Source organism: Diadema antillarum, unplaced genomic scaffold (genome assembly GCF_040938485.1).
Source record: "Diadema antillarum isolate AM-2024a unplaced genomic scaffold, OU_Dant_1.0 seq00000781_RagTag, whole genome shotgun sequence".
NCBI classification, from domain to species: domain Eukaryota; kingdom Metazoa; phylum Echinodermata; class Echinoidea; order Diadematoida; family Diadematidae; genus Diadema; species Diadema antillarum.
In genome coordinates this window covers 697,501-722,775 of record NW_027271669.1, presented here as the reverse complement: position 1 = coordinate 722,775, position 25,275 = coordinate 697,501, and the positions used below count along the sequence as shown (strand labels likewise).

The 25,275-nt window shown below is 38.7% G+C and overlaps 1 protein-coding gene across 1 annotated transcript in view; it reads right to left on the bottom strand.

Moving 5' to 3' along the window:
- Nucleotides 1-25,275, bottom strand: part of LOC139739043 (organic cation transporter protein-like) — a 48,015-nt gene that overhangs the window by 10,132 nt on the left and 12,608 nt on the right. Inside the window, exons 2-4 of the mRNA XM_071649655.1 lie at nt 8,761-8,931; nt 5,168-5,419; nt 3,411-3,641 (exon numbers count right to left, since the gene is read on the bottom strand). Of these exons, the coding sequence (XP_071505756.1) occupies nt 3,411-3,641; nt 5,168-5,419; nt 8,761-8,877 (600 nt within the window). The 5' untranslated portion in view covers nt 8,878-8,931. The remainder of the gene's footprint in view (nt 1-3,410; nt 3,642-5,167; nt 5,420-8,760; nt 8,932-25,275) is intronic.

The window sequence follows — 25,275 nt, the reverse complement described above, 5'->3', positions numbered from 1 at the left end:
ATAATACTTCTTGTACTGCTGCTACCACTTCGAACACGTACTGTGCACCTGTTTCTTAAAAAAGAGAGTCACCACTAAAGCTGTATTTAGGTCACGTTTCATTATATACAAGGCAAAATAAGAATGTGTAACACGGTATGTGCAATTTTACGAAAAGTCATGGTATGGTTACATTTTCTGCCATCCTAACACAAGAAAGCTTTAGTATTCGTCACTGTAATAAAATTAACCTGCCGCTAAAAACCCGAAACAGAATAACAGCCAAACAAACACAAAGAAGAAAAGTAACGTATACGAGTCCAATGAAAGCAATTATATATTCCAAACCTATAACTAGCATTCTTCCAACCGCGCTCTCCTTCATACTTGGACGCAAGTTTGTCTCTACGCTGTGGTTGGACTGACTTGATTGAACAAACAGACATGTAGTCGTGGTGGGTTTAAAAGCTAACTCTACGATCATATCCTTCGCAAAGTTTTCTCGCTTGTCTATGGTAGCTTTAGTTCGCAAACATTAAGTCAGGTTAGTCAAACTGTACTGACCTTCGGATGTGTTTAATGCAAGCGTCTGGTCTCAAACTAATGACTAAACGTTATGTCAGTGTACTCGCGCGTCAAAGCGTCTTGACGGTGGTCTTAGGTTTCTTGAAACGAAAACTTTCTACATGGAGTAAGTCATTACACTCTTGGTGAATAGTGAGGCAGCATAATTGAGGTATGAAATAATTCTAGCAATTAATTAAAATGGTGATGATGGTGATGATGCTATATACCTTCTACCGCGTCTGCTATTAAATGATAATAATAACAATAGTACGAAAAGAAAGAGGAGGAGAGATTTAGCTGAAGAAATATATTTGGTCTATTGTGATTATTTTTTTTCTATACGAAAAAAAACCCAGCTTACCCGCGCTTTCTCCGTTTGTGTCCCCCTTCTCTAGAACATCTTCCCTACTCATGTTCAGTCCTCCACCTCCATTGATGTTTTCAAAAAGAAGCTTAAAACCCATTTAGTTTTAGTACAGAACTGATGATTATGTACAGTATAGTTGATCATTTGGATTCGAAGCTGATTTTTAAGGTTTGTTTGTTTGTTTGTTTGTTTTGATAATTGTAAAGCGCTTCGAAACATATTGCATTAAGCGCTATGTAAATATTTCATATTACTATTATTATTACTGATGCCAGTATGCTCGTCATGACTTTACCACTCCAACCCTCTGTTTCTGAATATATTCCGACTACGAAAGACTGTCTTTTCATGTAAACTATAGTCTAATAAATAGGGTATAATGGTGTAACAGATAATTATTACGGCGTCATGTTTCATGAAACGGAAACGAAAAATATCCAAAATATCCACAATCCTCGACTTTAATGCGCATAAAACTGATCCACTTTTTTTCAGCGAGTCATGATTGTTGATCTTAGGGCACCGCGGGCCGCCATAAGCACCAGACAATATCGTCAATTTATGATTGGTTGACCTTTGTTTTTCAACTTTGTTACAGGAATATCTTTAAAGTCACCTAGCCCGATGCAGACAAATAATGACTTTGTCACGTCCGCCAAAAAATCAACAAACAAGCAACAAAAACCTAAAGCAATGAGCTTTGTTTGTTTATCATCATCATTATCATCAATATCATACTCTTCAACTATTTCCTACGTTTCTTAATCATTTTCATCTCTTTATCTTTCTTCCTGTCATTTCTCTGCGGGTACCATCGAATCCTTCATTACCATCCGCTTAGAGGAAGGATACACAAATACTCACCAGACAAACAAGAAGACAATAAAACTAATCGGTATTCGGTAGACGGTTAAAAAACGCACCCACAGTAAGAAACAAACCCATTCATGATGATGCTGGTAGCAGGCCAATAATACAAAAACAAATTGTCTGCCCTCAAATCTATAGAATTATGCCACATAATAAAGAAATTTGTCTCATCGTATTCAAGCTGTCGACTCTTGGTGTCCAAACCAGAGAAAAGAGATTGACAGAATAATTGCACTTGGCATCAAGCCAGTGATTGGATGATATGACAACGTTTACGCAGCTACACTGAATGTATTCAAAAAGACAGCGAAAAAAAAAACACAGTAGTAGTAGTAGTAGTAGTAGTAGTAGTATATAGTAGTAGTAGTAGTAGTAGTAGTAGTAGCAGTAGTAGTAGTAGTAGTATATAGTAGTAGTAGTAGTAGTAGTAGTAGTAGTAGTAGTAGTAGTAGTAGTAGTAGTATCGTAATAGTAATAATAGTAACATAAATAACTAGAAGCAGTGGCAGCAGTAGTAGATAATGTCGTAGAATCGTGGAATAGAAACAGTTGTAGTAGTAGTAGTATATAGTAGTGGAAGTAATATAGTTATAGTAGTAGTAGTAGTAGTAGTAGTAGTAGTAGTAGTAGTATATAGTAGTAGTAGTAGTATATAGTAGTAGTAGTAGTAGTAGTAGTAGTAGTAGTAGTAATAGTAGTAGTAGTAGTAGTAGTAGTAGTAGCAGTAGTAGTAGTAGTAGTAGTAGTATATAGTAGTAGTAGTAGTAGTAGTAGTAGTAGTAGTAGTAGTATATAGTAGTAGTAGTAGTAGTAGTAGTAGTAGTAGTAGTAGTAGTAGTAGTAGTATATAGTAGTAGTAGTAGTAGTAGTAGTAGTAGTAGTAATAGTAGTAGTAATAGTAGTAGTAGTAGTAGTAATAGTAGTAATAGTAGTAGTAATAGTAGTAGTAGTAGTAATAGTAGTAGTAGTAGTAGTATATAGTAGTAGTAGTAGTAGCAGTAATAGTAGTAGAAGCAGCCGCAGCAGTAGCAGATAATGTCGCAGAATCGCGGATTGGACAAGTTTGAAGTTGTACTTTCTTTTCTCATGATCGTGAAGTCGCCCTTCATAATAATGTGAAGTGCGCAGACACACCAGAAGTAATTCTGAAAAGCTGTCATCACCCCCCCCCCCAAAAAAAAAAAAAATGATGGAAAAAATATTGAAAATGAAATAAAAAATAGACCCTACTCAAAGCAATTAAAGTAAATTAGGGAGAGATTGGGATTCCTAACGCCTGTCCTCGACGCTTTCAAACATGGACCAATTTCATGAATGAACATTTATAATCAAGGGGAAAACATAAACTAATTACTAAAATGGGTTAATATTGGATAGGGGCTGGCAACTAAAGATGTAAATGCAAAATATCCGCTGAATCGTGTAAAATGTTAGGTCTTTCAGCGCACTGGCCCGGCTAAATATTTAAGGCCGTTGTACGCATGCGCGCTCTTGCAGTTGCGTGTAGTTACGCAGGTTTGTTTGTGCGTGTTTGTCTATCACCTTGTCAGTTCTAAAGAACAACATCAAAACAGAAACAGACTAATGAACACGTAAGACAGAATGAAGTTTTGATCATCGCACTTACATTTTCGAACATCCCGACGAGGAACCAGATGCAGACGAATGCGTAATAGTTTGTCATGAAAGCCAGAATGAGTCCACACACGCCTTCGCCTAGGAGGGATACAATAAAGATAGTCTTTCGACCCAGCATATCAGAGAGCTGTCCCGCACTGAATGCACCCACCAACACCCCTGCAAAGTAGATGGATTGAGCCGTCTCCGGCCACAAATGGCGGGAACAGACAAGGTCCATCTGAAATGAAAGTAATGAAAAGAGAGAGAGAGAGAGATACAGATAGAGAAAGGCAAAGATGAGAACACTACAATCTTATTAAAAAAATTGACTTTTACGTCGTTTGTCATTCACCACTAGGATATCGATTTATTGAGATATCACCACGATAATTCAGTATTACATTGTTGCATTATCATTTTCATATCGCAACTAAAGGCACTGAAAGAGTATGTAGGAAATACGCAAAAATCAAGGCAGCGTCATATCGTAAAGCAAAACTCAAAAACGGTGAAGTTGACCTCCACGTCAATGTCTTATTACAACCTTCCAACTAAGTGTCACAAAAGTAGGTACTAATCATTCTTTATCATCATACATGGAAATAACGCAGAATCGAATAAAAATAGTAGGCCATGCTCGAAATATACTACACCACAAACTATGTCATCATCAAGACACAGGTGTATAAGACCATATTCGAAAATATCATTGAGGCAAACACACACCCACATAAACACGATTACCGCCCATACAGCTTAGACACAGACGTGAATTTCGCCACTATCGGCCACACACAACCTGCAAAACAAAAAAAAAAAACCAAAAAAAAAACAAAACACTCACAAGTCATTTTTCCAGCTGCAATCCTTAATAAAAATCGCGTTCAGCAGAACAAGATGCGGGTATTCTAAAATATTGGCGAAAATTTGATTGTTTTACCGGCCATACCATTATTCTTTTACATTAATTCAATATCAAGCTTCCAGATGAATTCGCATGTAACATCATTTGCCCCTAACCTTTTCATTTTCTTTGCTACAACTTGGACCCCGTTTACAGCGAGTAAAAGGCCGGGCTCGGCCGCGGCCGAGCCCGGCCTTCATTCTCCTGTAAACGCGCAAAAGGCCAAATGCGATACCAAAATCGGCCGCGCATTTGGCCAAGCTATGGACGTAGTCTCGGCCGCGACTCGGCCGGGGCCGAGCCCGGCCTTTTCTCACTGTAAACGCAAACTGGGCCAAATGCGGTACCAAATTGCGACCGGCGCGCTCCCAATAATAGTCGTTTGTTTACAAGCAGAGCGCCACTACAACAAAATATTGAAGGTTTGAATTAAAAGCGCGGGCCGAGCCCTCCACTGTAAACGGACAAAATTGCGGGGCTGCGATTACCGCAATTGAGGCCGGGCTCAGCCTGGGCTCGGCCCAGCCCTGCACAGTTAACGGGGCCTTATTGTCTTTGCGACTATGTGCAACGAAGAAAACGTCCATATCTACACAAGTAAATATCAAATATTTCATGTTTTATACTAAAATATATCATTTCAAGTTAGTCAATTAGAATATCACAAACAATTCTGATCATGTAATAGCGTTGACGTGTGCTTGCTAATCATGAATTGCTCGAAAATTTAATCAAACATCCCATATTAGATATTTATGGATGTATTGCATATTTCATAAAGAGAGATTATGTGATATAAAGGTGCCTACTGTACATGTTTCATTGGATTACACGTATGTTTCATGAGAGACCCATGCTACCTGCATCACTACGGTGAACTCCTCGGGATAGTCCTTGTAATATTGCCAGCCGTTCTGGCACTCCACTTCACGAGTCGCGTTTGTGATTGGCTGGCCAGCGTCGACGTCATACATCAAACAGGTGTCACAGTTTGGTGCACCGAACTTCTCAGCTCCTTCGACCGTCTTGTTCCGGACCACACAGGACTCGACCGCCGGTGTGCCGGGGTTGGGATTACAGTGGTAGTATTCAGGTTGTGCCAGCAGGAAGGCCTATCGTAAAAATTGCACAATGAGAATCATAAGATGACTGCACGACTTGGCCTGAGGTCCTATCTTTCTGGAGGAGACAGATATTATAGGCCTACCCTCTAAATCTATTTAAAAAATCACTACATAAATTTGCTGCAAGATGGAAACAATTTGGCGTGTACGGTATAATTTCACCTTCTTGAATTCACGTCAAAAAGCGAAATTATTATGTGTATAAAATTATTCGCATATCATTAACTCATGGTGCTACTTGTCTGGAAAATTATTGAAATAGAATGAAATTACCAAATACGTTTTGTGTTAACCTTTTATTCATTTCTGGGTTGTTGTATTTTTTTTTTTAACTCTAATCAGTTGTAAAATTTAGTGCCACTGTACTTCAGAGTGTAATTCCATTCCATTTTCAATTTAATGAAGTTAAATCAGACCAACTGAGTGTTGAATTTTGTATCTGCTTGGTTTCACCAAATGCAATGTTAAAGGAAAAGGACCAATGATGTAAGAGGGCGCTGTTGTGTGGACCGCGCCAGTGCCGTTACCGCGCTTTTGCATCTGCCATGTTCCGGACGTACGAATGAATCCTTGGAAAATGGTCCAAATAATGTTAACCTCAGTTCGTCTGTCTTGTTCCTCCTAATACATACGGATCCTTCATAGACAAAGCTAGCTACCTAGCTAGCCGCCGAAACTGATTATAGTAAATACGTATAACATCAGGTACGTGGTAGTTAAGGATTGTTTCCCTACTAGAAAGAACACAGTGTCCCACAGTGTGCTCACATTGTGCTCACAGTGTGCTCACATTGTCGACTATGTGAAAATGCTCGAGACAGTGTGGAGATGATTTCACACTTTGATTCGGTTTTCACAGAGTGTTCACATGGTAATGTTCTGTGTCACAGTGTGAATTGATGATTCACAATGCGTTCACACTGTTAAAACGTTCAAATTTAACAGTGTGAAGAGATTTCACACTGTGTTCACATTGTGTTCACACTGTATTTCTCACACTGTGGGAAACTGTTTTCTCTCCAGCAGGGTTTGTAAGGTATACATCTCGATCTACACAAGATCTCGAAAAAAATCGGTTCAGTATAAGATGCACTCATCATACTTATGCAATTACCAGACTACAGCGAATCGTGAACGAGTATATGTCTATATCAGATACAAAAGATCGAGAGCGCACGAAATGCGTGCCAGCGCTCTCCTTTGAGAATTGACTAGCGTTGCATTGCCAATCTTCCTAACAGAGATGGGGGCAATCCACGTATCGCCATCCACAACGCCATCTTAACTCCTGGATACTTGTCCAATATAACCTTTCACATTTCTGCTCATAAGATAGTGAAAGAACACTCGACTTTAAAGGGATGGTATAGTATTGGTGGAGATGAGGATTTGGCTTTTAACTTTTTTGAAAGATATCAAGAAACCACTTGTGAAAGAGTGCAGAGCATACCATTCTAAGACTGTTTCAAAGTTTATTTGATGACAATAGGTTTTGTAAAACAAAGCGATCATAATAGAAGGAGGGTCCCACCTTTTATTAAGATTGTTCTGTTTCGGGTATCTTGGCCATTTCAAAAGAAATCCTTATTCTCATTAAATAGACGTTGAATTCCTCTTGGAATTACACGCTCTTTCATATTTAAGAAGAAGTTTCTCATTATTTCACCCCAAAATGATAAAAACCTTAAGTTAGTTCTCAACCAAAACTACACAATTCCTTTAAACTTCTTTCAGTAGGCATGGAAAATAGTGTAGTGTAATACCTCTTTAAAAACTCATTAACTTTTGGGTGGATGTGCCCTTCTAATATTGCTCAATTCACTCAATCGCATCTGGGGTAAATTTCCTTTTTTTTATATATAATTATAAATAACGCAGCCTCCCAAAGTTTAACCCAGAACGTCATCCTTCCCCCTCCTCTCCAACCTTGTGCGAAATTTTGTTCTTGGAAAGTTTAAAGGAAGCACATGATGATTGCACCCTATTTTTACATTCACTGTGGATACATTAATCGCTCTAAAACATTATGCAGGTATCTAAACAGAGCGTCGTTTCTCCAAAGTGCCTGTTAGTCATTTTACTGCTATTAGAGATGTGTGCCTCTTGTTTGTTAATCATATTTGTTGAATTTGCTTTCCGCCCTGTCGGCATGTGCTATCTATACATAATGTTTTGTGCTGCCGAAACGTTCTGATACTTGACACGTGACACGTGATAATGACTTTTGTGATGATATTTCTATGCGGGTTAATTTTGATGATTTTGTATTCATTCTCAGTTTGCAGAAGAATTTTATCGAACATAATGAAAATATGTTAATAACACTCATATGTGCATATTGTTATCATAATATGTGTGATATGTTGTATATATACATATATATATATATATATATACATGTGTGTGTGTGTGTGTGTGTGTGTAAAGAGAGATTGACATATATTACATATTAATCATATCAATATGATAAGTATTACATTTGAGTTGAAACAAAATAATTGAATGACATCCGTAACAAAATTGTAATGTCTAGCCTTTAGTTAGAAAGTCACAATAAAAACAACAAATAGAAAAACATTTGCTTTATAAATCCATTCTTATCTCTTTAGAACTATAAATGTCCATTTTCCCCCTACGAAATGTATATTGTGTCTTGAATGAAAAAGTTAACTTTTCATAATGTACTTTATCTATCTACCTGTCTGTGTACCTGTCTATCTAGCTATACGTACCTACATTGTCTCTAAGTTATTTGTCTATCTGTGTATTATGAAATCATATGCATACATTTTTTATTGCAGGCACACAAACACACATAAAAGCGACACAACTCCCACTATCTAGCAGCACAGCTGACCTGCTGAGTACCTCAGCCGATAGTGTCGGTCCTACCATTCTTACACCCGAGGGATGACCGACCGGACGCTGGTATAGTATTGGTGGGGGGTGAGGACTGGGCTTTTAACTTTTTGTGAGATATCAAGAAACCACTCATGAAATGATACAGAGCATACCATTCTAAGAGGATTTCAATGTTTATTAGATGAAAATCGGTTTTGGAATGGCTGAGACATCCAAAAACATGGTAACAGGAAGCGAATAAAATGTGGGACCCACATTTTATTAGGATTGATCTCATTTGGATATCTCACGAGATTTCAAACCAATTTTCATAAAATGACGAGAAACCTGAGGTGAGGTCTCAACCAAAACTATACGATCCCTTTAAGGACCACAGAGAACATTTCTTGCAATTTTTGTGGAAGGAGGTGGTGTCTAATGGTTTACCGAGACTTCCCCATTGGGCCAAAAGATCACGAATAACTTACCCCCGAGAAGATTTGCCAGGCAGGGAACCATGTACCCGCGATGGTGATGAGTATGAAGGCAAGGGTCTGATATCGCCCCCAGTCCTTCAGCTGGTGTAAAGTCTGGTCCAAGTCCATCTTGGTTCTCCTCTCCGCTGGCTTCCCGCTGCTACTCAAGCCAAGAGTCTTGGACTGTAAAGCGATAACAACAAACGCGAAGCCATGAGAAACAAACAAACATACAGACAAACAGATGAACAAACGACGGAAGACTTCACTGATGTACAAGAATGACACTAAATGTATTTTGTAAAACACCGCATACGATAGCCTGAAGACTGGAGGAAGAGCGGATGTAATTACGTGCCCAAAGGTTCGTCTAGAGAATAAAGGAAAATACCCACCGCGAGCTCGTGAAGGAAGGTGGAGTAAAGTAGACTTTAGACGGAGAAGCGAATCTGCTGCAGATCATGATAGCACACAAGGGTAAAAGAGTTCAGCTTCAATCCTACCGATATGGGTACACAGTGTACGGCTAGGCTATTATGTTTACTAAAATAGTGCGCGTGGCACGACTAGATGACGTTTTAGAGCAAATGCACACTTTCCTTGCATACCGGCACCAGTCTTAAATGCAGCTGAGAATCACAGACTAAACAATGCAATCATTTGGCCACGTCCATTCGCACACTTGGAAGCGTGTGTGGCGCCACAGGCGAGAACTGAGCGTTTTTATGTTTTATTTTCCAGTGTTTTGTTCTTCAGGATGACACAGAGGGCGGGACACAAAACGCTCGGCTGGCATTTTGGTATCAGCATTATGGCGCCTATTATGAAGCGTAGCGTTTATTGATTTTCACGCCATATGAAATCGTAATGGCGTATGCGTAAAATACTATGATCATAATTCATATATACGATATATTGTGCGCAATAGAAACAAAAGAAACTTGCCTTGTCGCATTTAAGCTTGCTCGAGGAAGTAAGCTTCCTCAATGAAGCTCATCGAAAAACTGTCAATCTAAAAACGAGAGTGAATAAACTGAATGATAATGACTCCTTTTTCCTCTCTGATTCACTCGCAAAATACATGTACGGTCTAGACCCTGGGCATTGATGAACTAGTTCATGACATCATTAGTAGCATGGACTTTTCAATACCTGAATAGGGACAATCGATGTAACAATGCAAGATGACGAGTTTGGGGTGTATACCACCTGTAGTAGCATTGTGTATAGCTGCGCGTCATTATTTAGTTCCAATGTCCAGACACATTTGATAGAATCACAATGGACTCAACATGCGTGAAATTGTCTGCGTTTTTCTAGTTCTCTGTCTGCATAGACATCCGGTTTGCCTATTTACACACCATTGCTGAATCACAGAAGGTTGCTGCTAGACATGCTTTGGTGGATGGTTATCAATGGCATTGGCCTTTTCGCCTCTTGTTGCATACGGTGTCTCTGTCCCCTTTTTCCCCTATGCAAAAGTTTGAATTGTATATAGGCATACTAGGCGTTACAAAAACGTTTCCCACTTTTGATACTTGATAGTTCGAAAACTATACATCACATAACACTGTCATTGATATGAGTAAAAGCTGAATAGTATACAATTTAGTTGAAGGTGATTTGAATATGAGGGCATGAATCACTTTCATTAAATCCATGATTAATCTTAAAGTTAAGTTCCAGATATTGGTCAAATTTGAACCCTCTGTACAAAATTGAACTTTACGCAGGAACCAATGAGTGTGAGTGAGTGTGTGCTTACAATGACCCTGAACAATAGACATGAATACCACGCATACCACCTTTTCAGAGATCTGCTGACTAGGCTTTGGACTCTTGCTCCCGGGCCCTCCCGGGCACATGAATGCTTTATCAATATCATGATGGATTGCCCTAGGCACTGCTAGTCTGAATCCATGGTAAAGGGTAAAATGCATGCACATGAAAAACGTTAGCATATGTTTCCATGTGCTTGCATATCCATTACATTTCAGGATGAATAAAGACCAGCTAGCTGTGAGAGTGGAATTTCTCATGAATATGACGTAAAAGAACATTCAAACCCTGGCCATTGTCCAGGACCATAATCTGCGTGTTTATAACTAAACACTCCCATACACACCAACTGACCCCTGTGCAAAGTTAAAGTTTTGTACAGAGGGTTGAGAACAGAGCAAAATCTGAAACCTAACTTGAAAATAAATCTTGAATTTCATGAAACTGATTTATGCTTTCATTTCTAAATTACCTCCAACAAAATTGTACACTATTCAGCTATTGCTCATATCAATGTCAATGTCATCTGATATATAGTTTTTGCACTAATAAGGATTAAAAGTGGGAAATGTTTTTTTGTAACACCTATAGGATAAAACACATAAACACAGAGCAACATATTGTACACACATCCCCAAATTTACGCACAAAGAAACATGATTTTAATAGTCAACCGTTCTTGACCAGCGGGATTGATGAAGCCTAAATAGTTCCTGTCCCCATCGATACTAAATCATGTTGCAGTTAACCAAAAAATGATGAAGAAAACAAAAGAGAGGTAAAAGATACGGGGTCATCCCACTAGACCGACACCCACGAGTCATACAGCCCACGAGTTCGACATTGACAAAGGTCAATGAGTCATACAGCCCATGAGTTCGACACTAGGCAAACAAAGCCCATGAGTTCGACACTAGGTAAAAACAGCCCACGAGTTCGACAGATACAACACGGGGCTTAATGTATCGGTCTCGTGGCCCTTGTTTGTCCCCGCCGAACGAGTTCGAGCAGGGGACTATGAAACGGGCTCCGTACGTGTGTGTGTCCGTCCGTCCGTCCGTCCGTGTGTCCGTCCGTGTGTCCGTCCGTGTGTCCGTGTGTGCGTCCGTGTGTGATCAAAATCTTCAATTTGCTATTTCTCTGTCATTTATGAGCCAATTTTGATTCTGTTTGCTTTATATGATAGCACTACATGGGAGCTTTGAAACTTCTACACAGAATTTCAGTCGTGACCTTTGACCTTGACCTTTGACCTATATTGTACATTTTGCTACAAAATGCTACTCCTTCGCCATTTCTAACCCGATTTCGATTCCGTTTGCTTTATATGATGGCACTAGGTAAGGGCTTCAAAACTTCTACACAGAATTTTGACCTTTGACTTCTTTGACCTTTGACCTTGATTTTTTGACCTATATTGTACATTTTGCTACAAAATGCTACTCCTTCGCCATTTCTAACCCGATTTCGATTCCGTTTGCTTTATATGATGGCACTAGGTAAGGGCTTCAAAATTTCTACACAGAATTTTGACCTTTGACTTCTTTGACCTTTGACCTTGATTTTTTGACCTATATTGTACATTTTGCTACAAAATGCTACTCCTTCGCCATTTCTAACCCGATTTCGATTCCGTTTGCTTTATGTGATGGCACTAGGTGAGGGCTTCAAAACTTCTACACAGAATTTTGACCTTTGACTTCTTTGACCTTTGACCTTGATTTTTGACCTGTATTGTTCATTTTGCTACAAAATGCTACTCCTTCGCCATTTCTAACCCGATTTCACTTCCGTTTGCTTTATGTGATGGCACTAGGTGAGGGCTTCAAAACTTCTACACAGAATTTTGACCTTTGACTTCTTTGACCTCTGACCTTGATTTTTGACCTATATTGTACATTGGCTACAAAATGCTACTCCTTCGCCATTTCTAACCCGATTTCGATTCTGTTTCCTTTATGTGATGGCACTAGGTGAGAGCTTCAAAACTTCTACACAGAATTTTGACCTTTGACTTCTTTGACCTTTGACCTTGATTTTTTACCAATATTGTACATTTTGCTACTAAATGCTACTTCCGGCGGGGACATATATTACGCACCGCGTAATTTCTACTTTTCCTTGTTAACTTAGTGTCGAACTCATGGGTTGTATGACTAGTGAGTTATATAACTCATGGACTGTATGACTCGTAAGCTCTATGACTCGTGGGCTGTATGATTCGTGGGTGTCGGTCTCGTGACGTGCACCCAAAGATACAATTCGTGACAGCATTAAGTTATTATGTGACAAGACAAAATGAGACACTGTGCGCAAACAAATCGAAAGTTGTAGCCAAAAGACAAAAATTCACAATCTTCCAGATATACACCCGGCCAAGAGGAGACCAGTCGTCAACCATTGTATAACCTCTGTAATCATTGCTTGGCAATTGGCTGTATTACGAGGTTGTGAATATTTATTTATGATCATTATTTTTTGCTTTGATATGATTTGTTTTGTTCTGATATGATTTATTTTGCTTTGTTTTGTTTTGTTTTGTTTTGTTTTGTTTTAATCGGAAAAATATTTTCTAGTGTTCGGCGACCGGTTGGCGAACGGTTTAGGTTTGCTAGCAGCATCGAAAACCAGCAGGCAAATGATTTTTTTCCCCGGGGGGGGGGGGGTCGTCAGTTGGTCATGAAAAAGGTAGTCAGAAGGTCGCCAGTGGTCTTCACTGACAACTAGATCTCGATGCGAAGAGTGATGCATGTATTGATAGATTGCCTTCAATTAAAATGAGCCCCTCCAAATTTTTAGGAATTACAATTGACTATAATTCAACTTTGACTGATCGTATCAACAATATTCACACATCTATAAATAGACTGTGTTTTAAAAAACACGACTAAAAAAACCTTTTTTTTTCACTGCAAACTCTGCAGTTTATTCATACCCAACGCGGTCAATATTGTCCGATTATTATCTCGAAAAACAGAGAATAGTCATAGCCCAACAATCATTAAAACTTCATGGACCAGATGTTTGGAATTTTCTGCTTCTAAACGTGAGCACATCGGGTATATCTTTGCATATTTTAAAAAGAGAATTAAAAGACGCATCCCCAAATCCCAATATTCTCAAGATACATAAATGATTCCATACCATAGGTTTTCATTTATTCTAAACAATGAGTTTAAGGTGATCATATCTTTTATGTTTCCCACAAAATACTGAAATACTTCTAAAACCACATAACAGCGCCATGACAGCACAACGCACACCTCACAGCACTGAACACCCTCTGCACTGCTTTTCTCTCATTGAAAGGTGACATTTCAGATGTACTGTAAGATGATTTACGAGTAATTTATGTCGTAAGCTCACCTGATTCCATCTTCTTAGTCAATCTCTGCTTATGAAGATGGTCCCCCACCTTTCAAAATATTTATTATTATCTTTCTTTCTCTCTCTCTCTTAAAACTTAATTAAAAGTGTCCCTTCTGGGAAAGGGTACCTTTAATTCTATTCTATAGTTTTGCTCGTCATATGTTTTCGTTTATTCGATTGCACTCCATAATATGTATTAATACGTAGGAACAGTTCATACGATTTTTGGCATTTTGTTATATTGTATTGAAAACGAAATGCTGAAATAAAATAAACTGAACTGAAGAGTGTCAGTGTGAGTTACTCATGAGTTACTCTGTATACTGGAAACATGTCTTCATCTTTTTCTCCTCTTTCATCCCTTCCTCCTCCTGTATGTGTTAGTGAGCTTTAAATCTGCAACGCGACGCTAATTAGACGACGCAGACTCCCGGGTTGTACAATGGAAACAACTGTCTCACGCATGTGCAAAACACCATTTTTAGTCTAATTAGCGCTCCCGTCGCAGATCTTATGCTCGCTATTATACAGACAACGCTGCGGCGACAGACGTCCCCGGCGCGACTGCTATAGTTGTTAACTTGTTAGGAGGCGTCTTAGATGTAGCTTAGATTTTGTTATTTCAACAAAAATATTCATTCTAAGAGCAGGAAGAATAAACGACATTGAACATAATGTGCATAAACCAAGACTTACAATATCAAATAAAGTAAAAGAAAATGTCTCAACCTTTGAGCGCAGGAGCAGTAATGCTATTAAACACGAAAACGGAATTACTGAAATGCATTCTTAAATCGATTTCGATTCGGACAATTTTGGACGTAGACGTGGAGTTGCCTTCTTGTTAAGAGTCCAAGCCATTTTTTTCTCTCTCTCTTTTGTCAATTCCTGGTGACGTCTCCTCCATTGAGATAGGCCTTTATATAAAGTATAAGATTGCCCCAAAATGTCCAGGTACGTTTGTCTATCTACAATGTACTTACATATTCATTAGTTGTTGTGCATTTTTTTTTCACCGTAAACGGCAAAGTGGTCCCATTCACTGCATATCGTATACCGACGCCGTTTGAAGCACTTTCTGCCTAGTTTGAAGAAGTGAAATTGACAATGGATGCCACTTTACCCTGAAAGCAGCTACCATTTACTGATGCTCTGAGGCGTATGAAACTGTCTCCGACAGCGTGCGCTAATTCCTATAATCCTATATTATCTATTCCATGTTCTATAGGCCAACACGTGGTCTTTTTTTTTTTCTTTTTAAAAGGCGCGCGTTCCATCACGCTCTGTTTCAAGTACCATTGCACACAATGACCTCAACTGCAGATTATGCAGGGTTTTTTATACATTGGTAAAGGTCAAAGACTCAAGACAGCTCGCCTATAATTAATTCCTTCTGGTAGGCCACTGTCGCAACAGAAAAAACTCACAAATTATATACACGTGCATGTTTACTTTCTTTGTTTATCGCTCACAGGTTGCTGGAATAGGCCTACTCATTGGCGCAGAGTGAAATGCCTGACAAAAGGAAACGCTGAAACGGTTAAAACGAAAAGCAGTCATTGTTTGATATTAAAGTCAGTTAGTATTGCTGACATCATGATACTTGTCTAGGAAGATGAGAAAGAAGAACTCGAACCAAGAATGTATGCCACCATTGTTGAGTTCATGAAGAAGAAAATAGGTTGGCGAGCTGGGTCGTTTTGTTGCATCTTTGACATATCAAAAGGCCCTGTTTCGAGGCTCAGTGAGACCAGCCGCCACGCTGAGCGACCTAATTTTACGCGCAGCTGCGTACCTCGAACGGGTTTAAAGACAAAAACATATGGTATAATACCAACTTACAAACACCGCCTCCTATCAACAAATTACTAACTCGTCCCTTCCGCCCACTCCCACCTGCCTCCAAAAAGTGTATCGTTATAACTGGGTACCAGTGACAGTCACTGGGGAAAGTGGAATTTCTTCGCAGTTTGTTCAGATTTGAGTGAATGTTCTAAAGCATGACAATTGTATGCTTATAGTACATTGCATTAACCAAGCCCAAAGCCGCTCTACCATACAGTGTGGTAAATACATAACTATAAACCTCTAGCATGTCTAGAGCGGGTGTCCGGAGGGCAACCATGGTGGTTAGATTCAGCTTGCTTGGCAATAATGGTCATGTTATAGTCGTTATTATCTTCTCTATCATCCATTCAAAAAAATTGTCAGAAAGAAAGACATTGGGAGAACAATTTTCCCTCAGGCAGTAATGTGTTTCATACTTGATTTCACCCTTTAATAAATCGTCACCATAAATTGATTATGTATTAGTAAAAGTTACTGACGATTTTTTATTTCAGTTCGTTGCGTCTGAGAATCCAGATGAATTCCTCGTATACAGGCAGGGATACATGGGACCATTCTGTTCTCGTAAGATATGGGACGATATCTTGAAAAGAATACAGCTGCTTTTCAAACACACACACACACACACACCCACACAAAGTTTCACTTTACAATGAATGGTTTTTGCTGCTAAGTCAGGTAGATCTGGTTCGTGTATAAATTGTTTTTTTTTTTGGGGGGGGATTCACTGTTTGAAACAAGGGATTACGAAGTCAGTTAAATTACGATAAGTTTGTCTTGATGAAAAAGGGGTTTAAAGCTAATCCTGTTCACGATGAGCAAACATCTTCTGCTGGCACGCAATGTTTTAAGCTCCAGTACTTTATACCCTAGCAACAAAATGTTTCCTCTTCCTTCCTTACTGCCTCTTCTGCCTGCATCGATTCCCTCTCCAGCTCAAAAGTCAGAACCAAGATAGATTACATTAGGTTTGAGAGCATGGTAAATAGCATGGGGCAACACACTGCCAACCCAGTCCAGTGTTTACCGTTTCGGATCATGCAGTCTCTAGGGTTTAATCTCACATACTGTACGACTATGTAGAAAAAAGCATAAAGACAAAACAAAGTGGAAGACATTATGATACACCACAAGTATGTTTTCTCATCCTTGTAAAGTCAACGGTGCAAACAGGGCAGGGCAAAAATCAAGAGGGTCGCCATTTTTTCTCTCTTTCTCTTTCTCTCAAGAAGCCAAGGCCATGATCCTTGCAGTGGCTATATACGTGATGTGTAAATACTCTCAAAAATGAAGCATGAAGAAAGAAAGCTGAAATCGGCAACGAATGAAGAATGAAGACGAATGGAGGGAACGTTTGCATTTTATTTACTGTTCAAATATTTGATATGAATAAACGTCTGATCATCGGATTAGAGAGTCCATTCGCTACGCTGGAGGACGCGAAAAAGTCAACTATGCCACTTTTAATGTAGGATAAGTGCATGTGTTCAAGCATTACTACGTTTCGGTTTCTGGCGGCCTAGGCTTGGATCCAGGTTTCTGTAAGAGAAATATTAAAAATAAACACTAAAACTTGTTTTAAGGAATTGAGTGTTGTAAGGAGTGAAAACCTTAACCATTGGTCAGTGGACGTAACCAAAGGACGTAAGTATACCCTCCTGTATAGGCCTACTTCCCTAATCTACGGCGAAGCATTTTAACTAATTCCATATTCATCATGTCACACATACAGTTGTTTAATTCATAATTTCGTTCTAGTAATTCTGGGTCCATTTGCTCAATATGCTTTTGTTCCTAAACCACCGGACGTTATTGAGATATTGATGGTATTGAGATTCTATTGTGAGCACATGCGTTTGTATTATTTATGCCTGTGTGCCTGTGTGTATATCCACTGAATGTTGAAGCTTTAAACAATTAGAGCAATCCATTCTTTTTCGGCATCCATTGTTCGGCGAGTACTTTAGCACTCAAACCTGTCATTAGACCACATACATCACCATTATATCCTACATTGTATATCTGTCAATGCACTCGACCTTTAGAACACGTCATTATCCACATAATTATCTTCACTGTATTCTCGTTCAATTTCAGTTTCAAATGTTATGATTTCGCCATTTGTCTGAATATCCGGATTGTTTTGAACTGTGATGACTCTATCAATCAAAAAAAAATATATATTTTCCTGACAGACAGTCATTGAAGTTTATACATGTCTTAATGAAGACATTTTCATGGATACAAAGCTTTGAAAAATCATATTGTCACTATTCAGATATGTATGAACAGATACGACCAAATAATCTATCCATCATTTCCATGGGGGAATCGAGTGTGGTAATACCGGTCGCTGTTACACACTTCACACGATCATTTCAATATGGTTTATCACAAATTTATTTTCTTTCCATTTTTCCAAGAGCTCTCAGTAGCGTGCTTGCCATGTACCGTTATGCCGCTCAAATTTCTTAAAGCCGAAAACACATAAACAATGTCTTCTTAAAAGGATGGTATAGTTTTGGTTGAGATGGGAATTCCGATCTTTTTTTGCAACATAATTAGAAACCACATGCTAGTAATAAGAAACCATTTCTTATGACATATTAAAGGGGATACAATTCTGAGAGGAAAGTTTACTTGATGAAAATCGGTTTTGAAATAGTTGAGATATCCAAAAACAAAGCAGAACAAAGTCTTCTAAATAAAAGGTGGGACACGCCTTTTATTAGGACCGCTTTGTTTTTGGATATCTCAGCCATTTCAAAACCAGATTTTCAATTTTTATAGGGGTACAAAACCACATTCAAACTGTTGCAAGCACGTCGGAAACGGAAACTTTTACAGAAGTCTCCTAGTAGGCCTACCATGGCCAAAAAAGGGGTCAAATCAAACTTGTGGCAAACCAAATATCCCTTAATAAGATGTGTTCTAAAAACACGCACAGGTCATTGTTCCCACATGTCAACTTTATAACCCCAAACTTTGTCTCTTATCTCGCGATAAACCATCCCTTCCCATAAAAACGACAGGTAGAGACCATATAACCTACAAACACGTTAGCTTCAGCTGGGTACTGCCAGCAATTTTTGAATTCACGACTTTGGGAAAGCACTGAACCTCTAGTTTTGATGAACGAAAACAAAACAAAACAAAACAAAAACTGACTGCGCCTTTTCCCTGTCTTTATACTGGTATGCGGTTTCCGGTAAACGCGGAGTTTGCATGTAAATTTTGATCAACATCATGCGAAACTTTACAATTCAAAAACTTTCTCAGTTTATGTCAGAGTCTGGTGAACCCCTGTAGCAACTTGTGTGTGCATACTTGACTCTATTCATCAAAGGGAACTTGCGTGAAATGTGGAATTGTGCTTTATTTTTTAGCCAAATTCTACTCTTTAGCTCACCTGACATCTTGCCTGTACCTAAGACTCAAGCGAGCCATACAGTACGATCATTCATCGTTCGGCATCAGTTGTGCGTCTTTGGTCGTGCAGTGTACATTTTAGCTCCTTCTTAAACTTACAGGTAGCATCCCCAAAGGGAATATGATTGCAATTTATTCAAATAGTCACTGCCCACAAATTAAGGAATCTTAAAAAAAAAATTGTCTCTAGAACAAGGCGTGAAAGAACTAAATTAGTGTTATGAGTACAAGTGAACGAGTTTCAAGTTGGTTCTCCTCGGATCCAGGGATGCCCCCTTGGGGCACTGGGCGATCCACATTGGGATCCAGAGATGCCCCCCACCTTGGGGCACTGGGCGTTCCAAATTGGAGCTCAAATTTTGCATTTTCATCTCCTTCTTGAAAGCTCATGGTCAAATTTTCACCAAACTGTTCAGGTATCATTACCAAAGTGATAAGATGCATATTTTTGTAAAAAGGGCACAATTCTCCGCTTTTGCCAGTGTGATAGAATATGCAAATAGATACCAGGCCCCCAGAGGCCCTCACCCCCCCCCCTTCTATGTTCTTAGGTTATAGTCTGCAAGAATGTGTGGAAGGTGAACTTGCGATAATCAGGTGACCGCGAGACACCCGGGTATCTTTCCCTCTTACTTTTCTTTTTTTTCTGTTGGGATATAATGACCATTTATCTAACTTTATTAATGAATGCAGAAGGCAAGATAAAATGTCAGTGTTGGTCAAATAACGATCTGGGGTTGCAGGTCACAGTTAAGTTCAACAATCTTATTGTTAGTAAGACACCCGTTCTCCCCCCTTGGGCAAAGACCTTGATATATAACCGCATGACTGCCAGTTAATGCTAAAGCGATGAAGGTAGATCTCTATTATGACTCGATAGAGTGGGGGTTAATGGGTGGTTCGATTCATTCGCTGCCCACCAGGGTATAGGCCTATTCGAACATCCTAAGATACCGGACAGCGATATGTGCAACAAAGCTCACGTTCATCGGCAACGGTCAACTCCAGACGAGATTCTTCAGCTGTGTGTGTGTAATAGCAGAGAAATCTGTGATAAAGTTACACACAACTCTTTACGTGGATTCTAGAATATACCCGAGCCGGGCGAACCTTCCCACGCCACGGTATCCCCACGCCACCACGTCTTTCAAAGGTCAACGCACGATTTCAGACGTCAGATTCGGTAAAGTATTCAGACAAAATTTTTATCATATGCTTAGCAGATGAACAAAGCAGAATTTAGGTCTTCAGTGAGTACACACGGGAAAAATTTGATGAATGTCAGTCGTCCAAAGCGAAGGTCTTTAATCTTAGCCATTGCAGCTTCGTCAACTATCGTACTATTGTTTGAGGGAGAGAAATGGGAGAAAGAGGAATTGATTTTGTAGAGTAACTGATGTGGAACCACGATTAAAAATCGCAGGAAGTGGTTGGTCTTCTCTTTCTCTCTCTCTATTTCTTTATATAGGGATATATATATATATATATATATATATATATACTACTTATATATAGCATACACACACTCCCACACTCATTATAAATGCACATTATTCATTTATTATGTCTTTATATGTCCAAATGTCAAGTCATCTATCTTAATTGGATTCTTTTTATGGTAAAAAAGTTGGATGCATCTTTCGTTTGTTTGCCTGTTGTTGTTTTTTCACTCTGTCATGCTATCTATCCCTTTCTGCCTAGACAAAAAACTCTGCCTTTGATTGCCATTCCTGATTGTTCCTTATTTGGTTTTTGGTTCTGTTAGCCACTTCTCTGTGCAAGCCAAACACGCCTGCATTTTATGCATTTTATAAAGTGCAGGCGGAAATACCTGTGTTTACCAACCATGAGGATGTTATGTTGTCTTGTGGAAGAGAGAGAGAGAAAGAGAGAGAGAGAATGTGTGTATGTGGGTGAGAATGTGTGTATGTGGGTGCGTCTGTAATGTTTGTGTGTACTCGTTCGTGTGTACTTCAACAGTGGAATTTTCTTTCAATATCAATTCCTTTCGTGACATTGAGATTCATCAAATATAGAATGATTTGTTACTAACAACTGGCGCGCTGAGAAAATTCAGTTTTGAGTTATTTCCCCTTGGAACAGGCAGAAACAAGAAGACGTAAGCAGATATAACCATTGCAAAGGTGGAAACATGTATCAAGGGCATATATGCCGATTTGTACATTTCTGGTGAATAGTATGCGGCAGAAACTGCACAGCGTCATTACTCATGAGTATCATCAAAATTTCAAGAAGTATTCCATCCTCGTGTGTGTTTAAAGATTAACGACGACTTTCGGCAATTTTTGACGTGAACATGTCTCGGGGAAAAGGTGAGGGCCTGAATTGGTATGGCATCGCTAACGATAGAATCAAACGAGCTCGAAAGGCAGCACATACTAATACTATTACTAACAAGAAATCAGCATAATCTCAACAGCATTGTCATATCCTTGTGACTGATTTCAATAAATGCCTTCAATCTGTTTCAAGTAACGACGGATTTGAAGGACTTTGAAATGTGGGGCCTTGGAAAAATTAATCGAGATTCAACTTTGGATTCGAGTGATACTGATTGAATACCTGAATGATTTAAAAACGACCCAGGTCCAATTTTGCCTCTCATTTTTTGAGACCCGTTGCAACGCAATGCAAGCGTAATCATTCACATAACGGTTTTACATTTCACTTTGTAGGCTCCTATAGTATAACGGTCTCATATAACTGAAAAACTTAACACATTAGGCTGTTGTTTTTTTTTGTCTTTATTAATTTTCTCTCAATTACCCCTCATGGACTTAAAAGGGATGGCTAGTAACTGATCAGTGGGAATTAGTGGGAATGCTGGGGGATGATTGTTCCAATCTTTGTGGGATTCATTTAAGAGTACATTATATATCTATTGTTGCGTGAAAATTATTTGCTTCAGAACGGTCTCATATTCAGGTAATGTGCAGTTTAATGTTTTTAGGTTAGCGTCCCTGGTCAGTGACGGGGCATGAAACTGCACATTACTTGAATATGAGACCGTTCTGAAGCAAATAATTTTCACACAACAATGGATATATAATGTACTCTTATTACAGTGAATCCCAAAAGGATTGGGTACAATCATCCCCCAGCATTCCCACTGATCAATTACTAGCCATCCCCTTTAACCCTTTCTTATACTCATATTTTCAATCATCAATAAAAAGGAATGATAATCGACGACAGAATGAATTCGCTGACGCAGAAAGAGATGGTCTTAATGATGAAAATTCACGTTTAAAAATGTCACCTACAGGCCTTGATAATTACATCCTAAGCACTCCAAATACACATAGATATACACAAACACAGTGTTCAACGTAATCATGAGTAAATTATACAGCGTTGAAAACCCTGCCGCCTATTCATCCTTATCATTTCTATACCGTGTGAATCATTTATATATTATGAAAAAAAAACATTCATCTCTGTCGCACAACATCGCACACTGTGGTAATTGTAAATACTTCTTCTCCCGGTTAATGAGCTTAGAAATGGTGTAAATATCAAATCAAGTTAAAATACTTAATGTTAGGAGGCTAGTTCTCTTTCCTGCAACTGACTTGAAGAGAAGGAGAAGAATGATTATTATGCAGGCACCACGAATCACTACGCGTATATTAACAAATTCAATAGTATGTGCAGTTGAATAAATAAAGCGAAATCAATGTCGAAACACAATACCTGATTAATTTGTAAAACCTACAAACAGAGAACTTTTATCTGTGCAATTTAGGCTGTCAAATGAGAATTGCGCCTTCTTTCTCTCTTTATTTCAACTCATATATCTTGTAGTTTTCTGGTAAGGTTCTTAGCAGAGCTTTCCAAGATTAGCCATTAGTATGGTAAACAATTGGTAAAGGGAAAAAAAAAGAACTTGCTAAAACTGAAACGCTGATTAAATGTCACAGTTCTAATTAAGTAACGTTGGAAAGGTTGGTTCTTACAATGGTTGTATAAAGACTTAAACCTTCACCTTCTAATGCGTTGATCTTTACTTATGACATAGTCTTCAGTCACCTTGATGTGAAAAGTGAAACCTTTGAGTCACTGTCCTTATCTAGTCATTTCCTTCAAAGTTAAAACATCATTAATTGCGAATAACAAACTTTACGGTCATGTTTCAAATTATGAAAACTGCAATTCAATCAACACTTACGATAACTTCAGTTTGAAACCGGCGTCCTTGTGTCCTACTATCTTGGAAGGTGAATCAAATATAAAGAAGGCTGCCAATCCATGAAACTTTCATGATTCCGGGAAACAAACTATCAACTGAAATGCACAGGTATATTGTCCTTCACTTAAACCTCTGTATCATGGCCGTACACAAGCTCTTCTCTGCTGAGGATCAGAACAATCGTCTACAGCGAGTATAGATCTTCTGTGAGTATACAAGAGGTACTGGGTTGCGGATGAAATATGGCGAACTATCAAAGATGACATATCATAATAATAGGGCATTGATACGAACAGGTGTTGGAGAAGTGACAAATTTAACACTTAACATTCAATTGAATATGACATGTCCCCCTGAGTATCAGAGTAATAAGAAATCGGGTTGTTTGTGGACTATTGTCAGAGACAGGTGCGGTTTGCGGAAAGTATTTTCTGGTGATGAGCTTGTAACAAGATACAGGAAAGTCCTCGATTCAGTATGGGAGTCATAGCTGTTATTGTATAAAAATCGTCGTGGTGACATGGTTTATCACAACAACCGATATTTGGTCTTTAATTGTTTGATTTCATTATGATTTTTTTCTTTTAAGGAGTGCTCCCTCTATGGCATGCCTGTAGACAGTTCCAACCTTTCTTCATTGTTTCACTTTTTAAATCCTTTTCATTCAGGCGCATCTTTAGAGGGAAAATGGAAAATCTTAAGATACAAAATACGTTGAAACTGAACATCACATGCTCCTAATGCGTTACAGCGAATGATATGCTATTTTCATCTTTTTATTTTTCAATCCGCTCTCCCCCGCCACCCCCCCCCCCCAAAAAAAACCTTAACAAAGAAAAACACGACTGCTTGCACATTATTTTGGTCTTTTTTGTCAACAGAAAACAAACAAACAATACGAAAATAAAAACAACAAAAGTACACACGAAACAAACGAGTAAAGACAGAATCATGGTGCTATAGACAATAACAGATGAGGCTTTCAACTCATAAGTGGACCCCCAAAAATAAATATTCTGACTATTAGTCTATACGTGAACCTCAATGTTAAGTAACTCCACTTTTCTACCCTCGTTCGTTTCTGTAACATTCAGTTACATGATTACATTTCTTCCTGTCTTGGCGTGCACTATGATAATGATACATGTATCAATATAATGATATCATTATTATCATATATCTTTTTCTTGGATTCCTGCTGGAAATAATGCAGGTCTTTCTATGAGCAATTACTTAACCTTGCTTGACCATTGTGACGTTGACAATCTTGGCCTTGACTTAGCCGTATATTATAGATGGGATCTCTCCTTACTTTGGCTTTAAGTATAGCAATTACAGGCCAAACGAGTAGCGTATTCCCCTAAATTGTGGTTGGTGCAATGGAGGAGTTGGGTGACTCTCCCGGGTGGTTTGGCGTGTTTGGGTCCGTTATTGGAAGGGACCCTGAAATACTCTGAGACCTTGCTGCAAATAATTAAATAACGTAAAAACATGCCACATGACTGTTGAAGAAACCCAAAGTTTCGATGACTCATGTTTCGTCTGTTCCACAGCCATTCCCTACACAGATTTTTTGTTCAATGCAAGGAATAGATTTAAAAATGCGTTTGTCTGCAAAAGTGTGTGTGTTAATGTGTATCAATGGATGTACATCCTTTTGTGATCTCGTAGACTTAAATTCGCCAATGCCTAAATAGTCATGCTCGTCTTGTGTGTTTCCTATCTACTAATCATTCTAATAGGCCTAGTAAAGTTTTTATACGTGTAATTCTGAGATTCGAACTATGCCCTCCGAAGCACTATTATACCCCGCAATAAATCGTTTAATCACTTATCACTGCGATATGTTTCGCAAAATTTCTTATTTCATATCATTTGAGCTTGAAGAATCA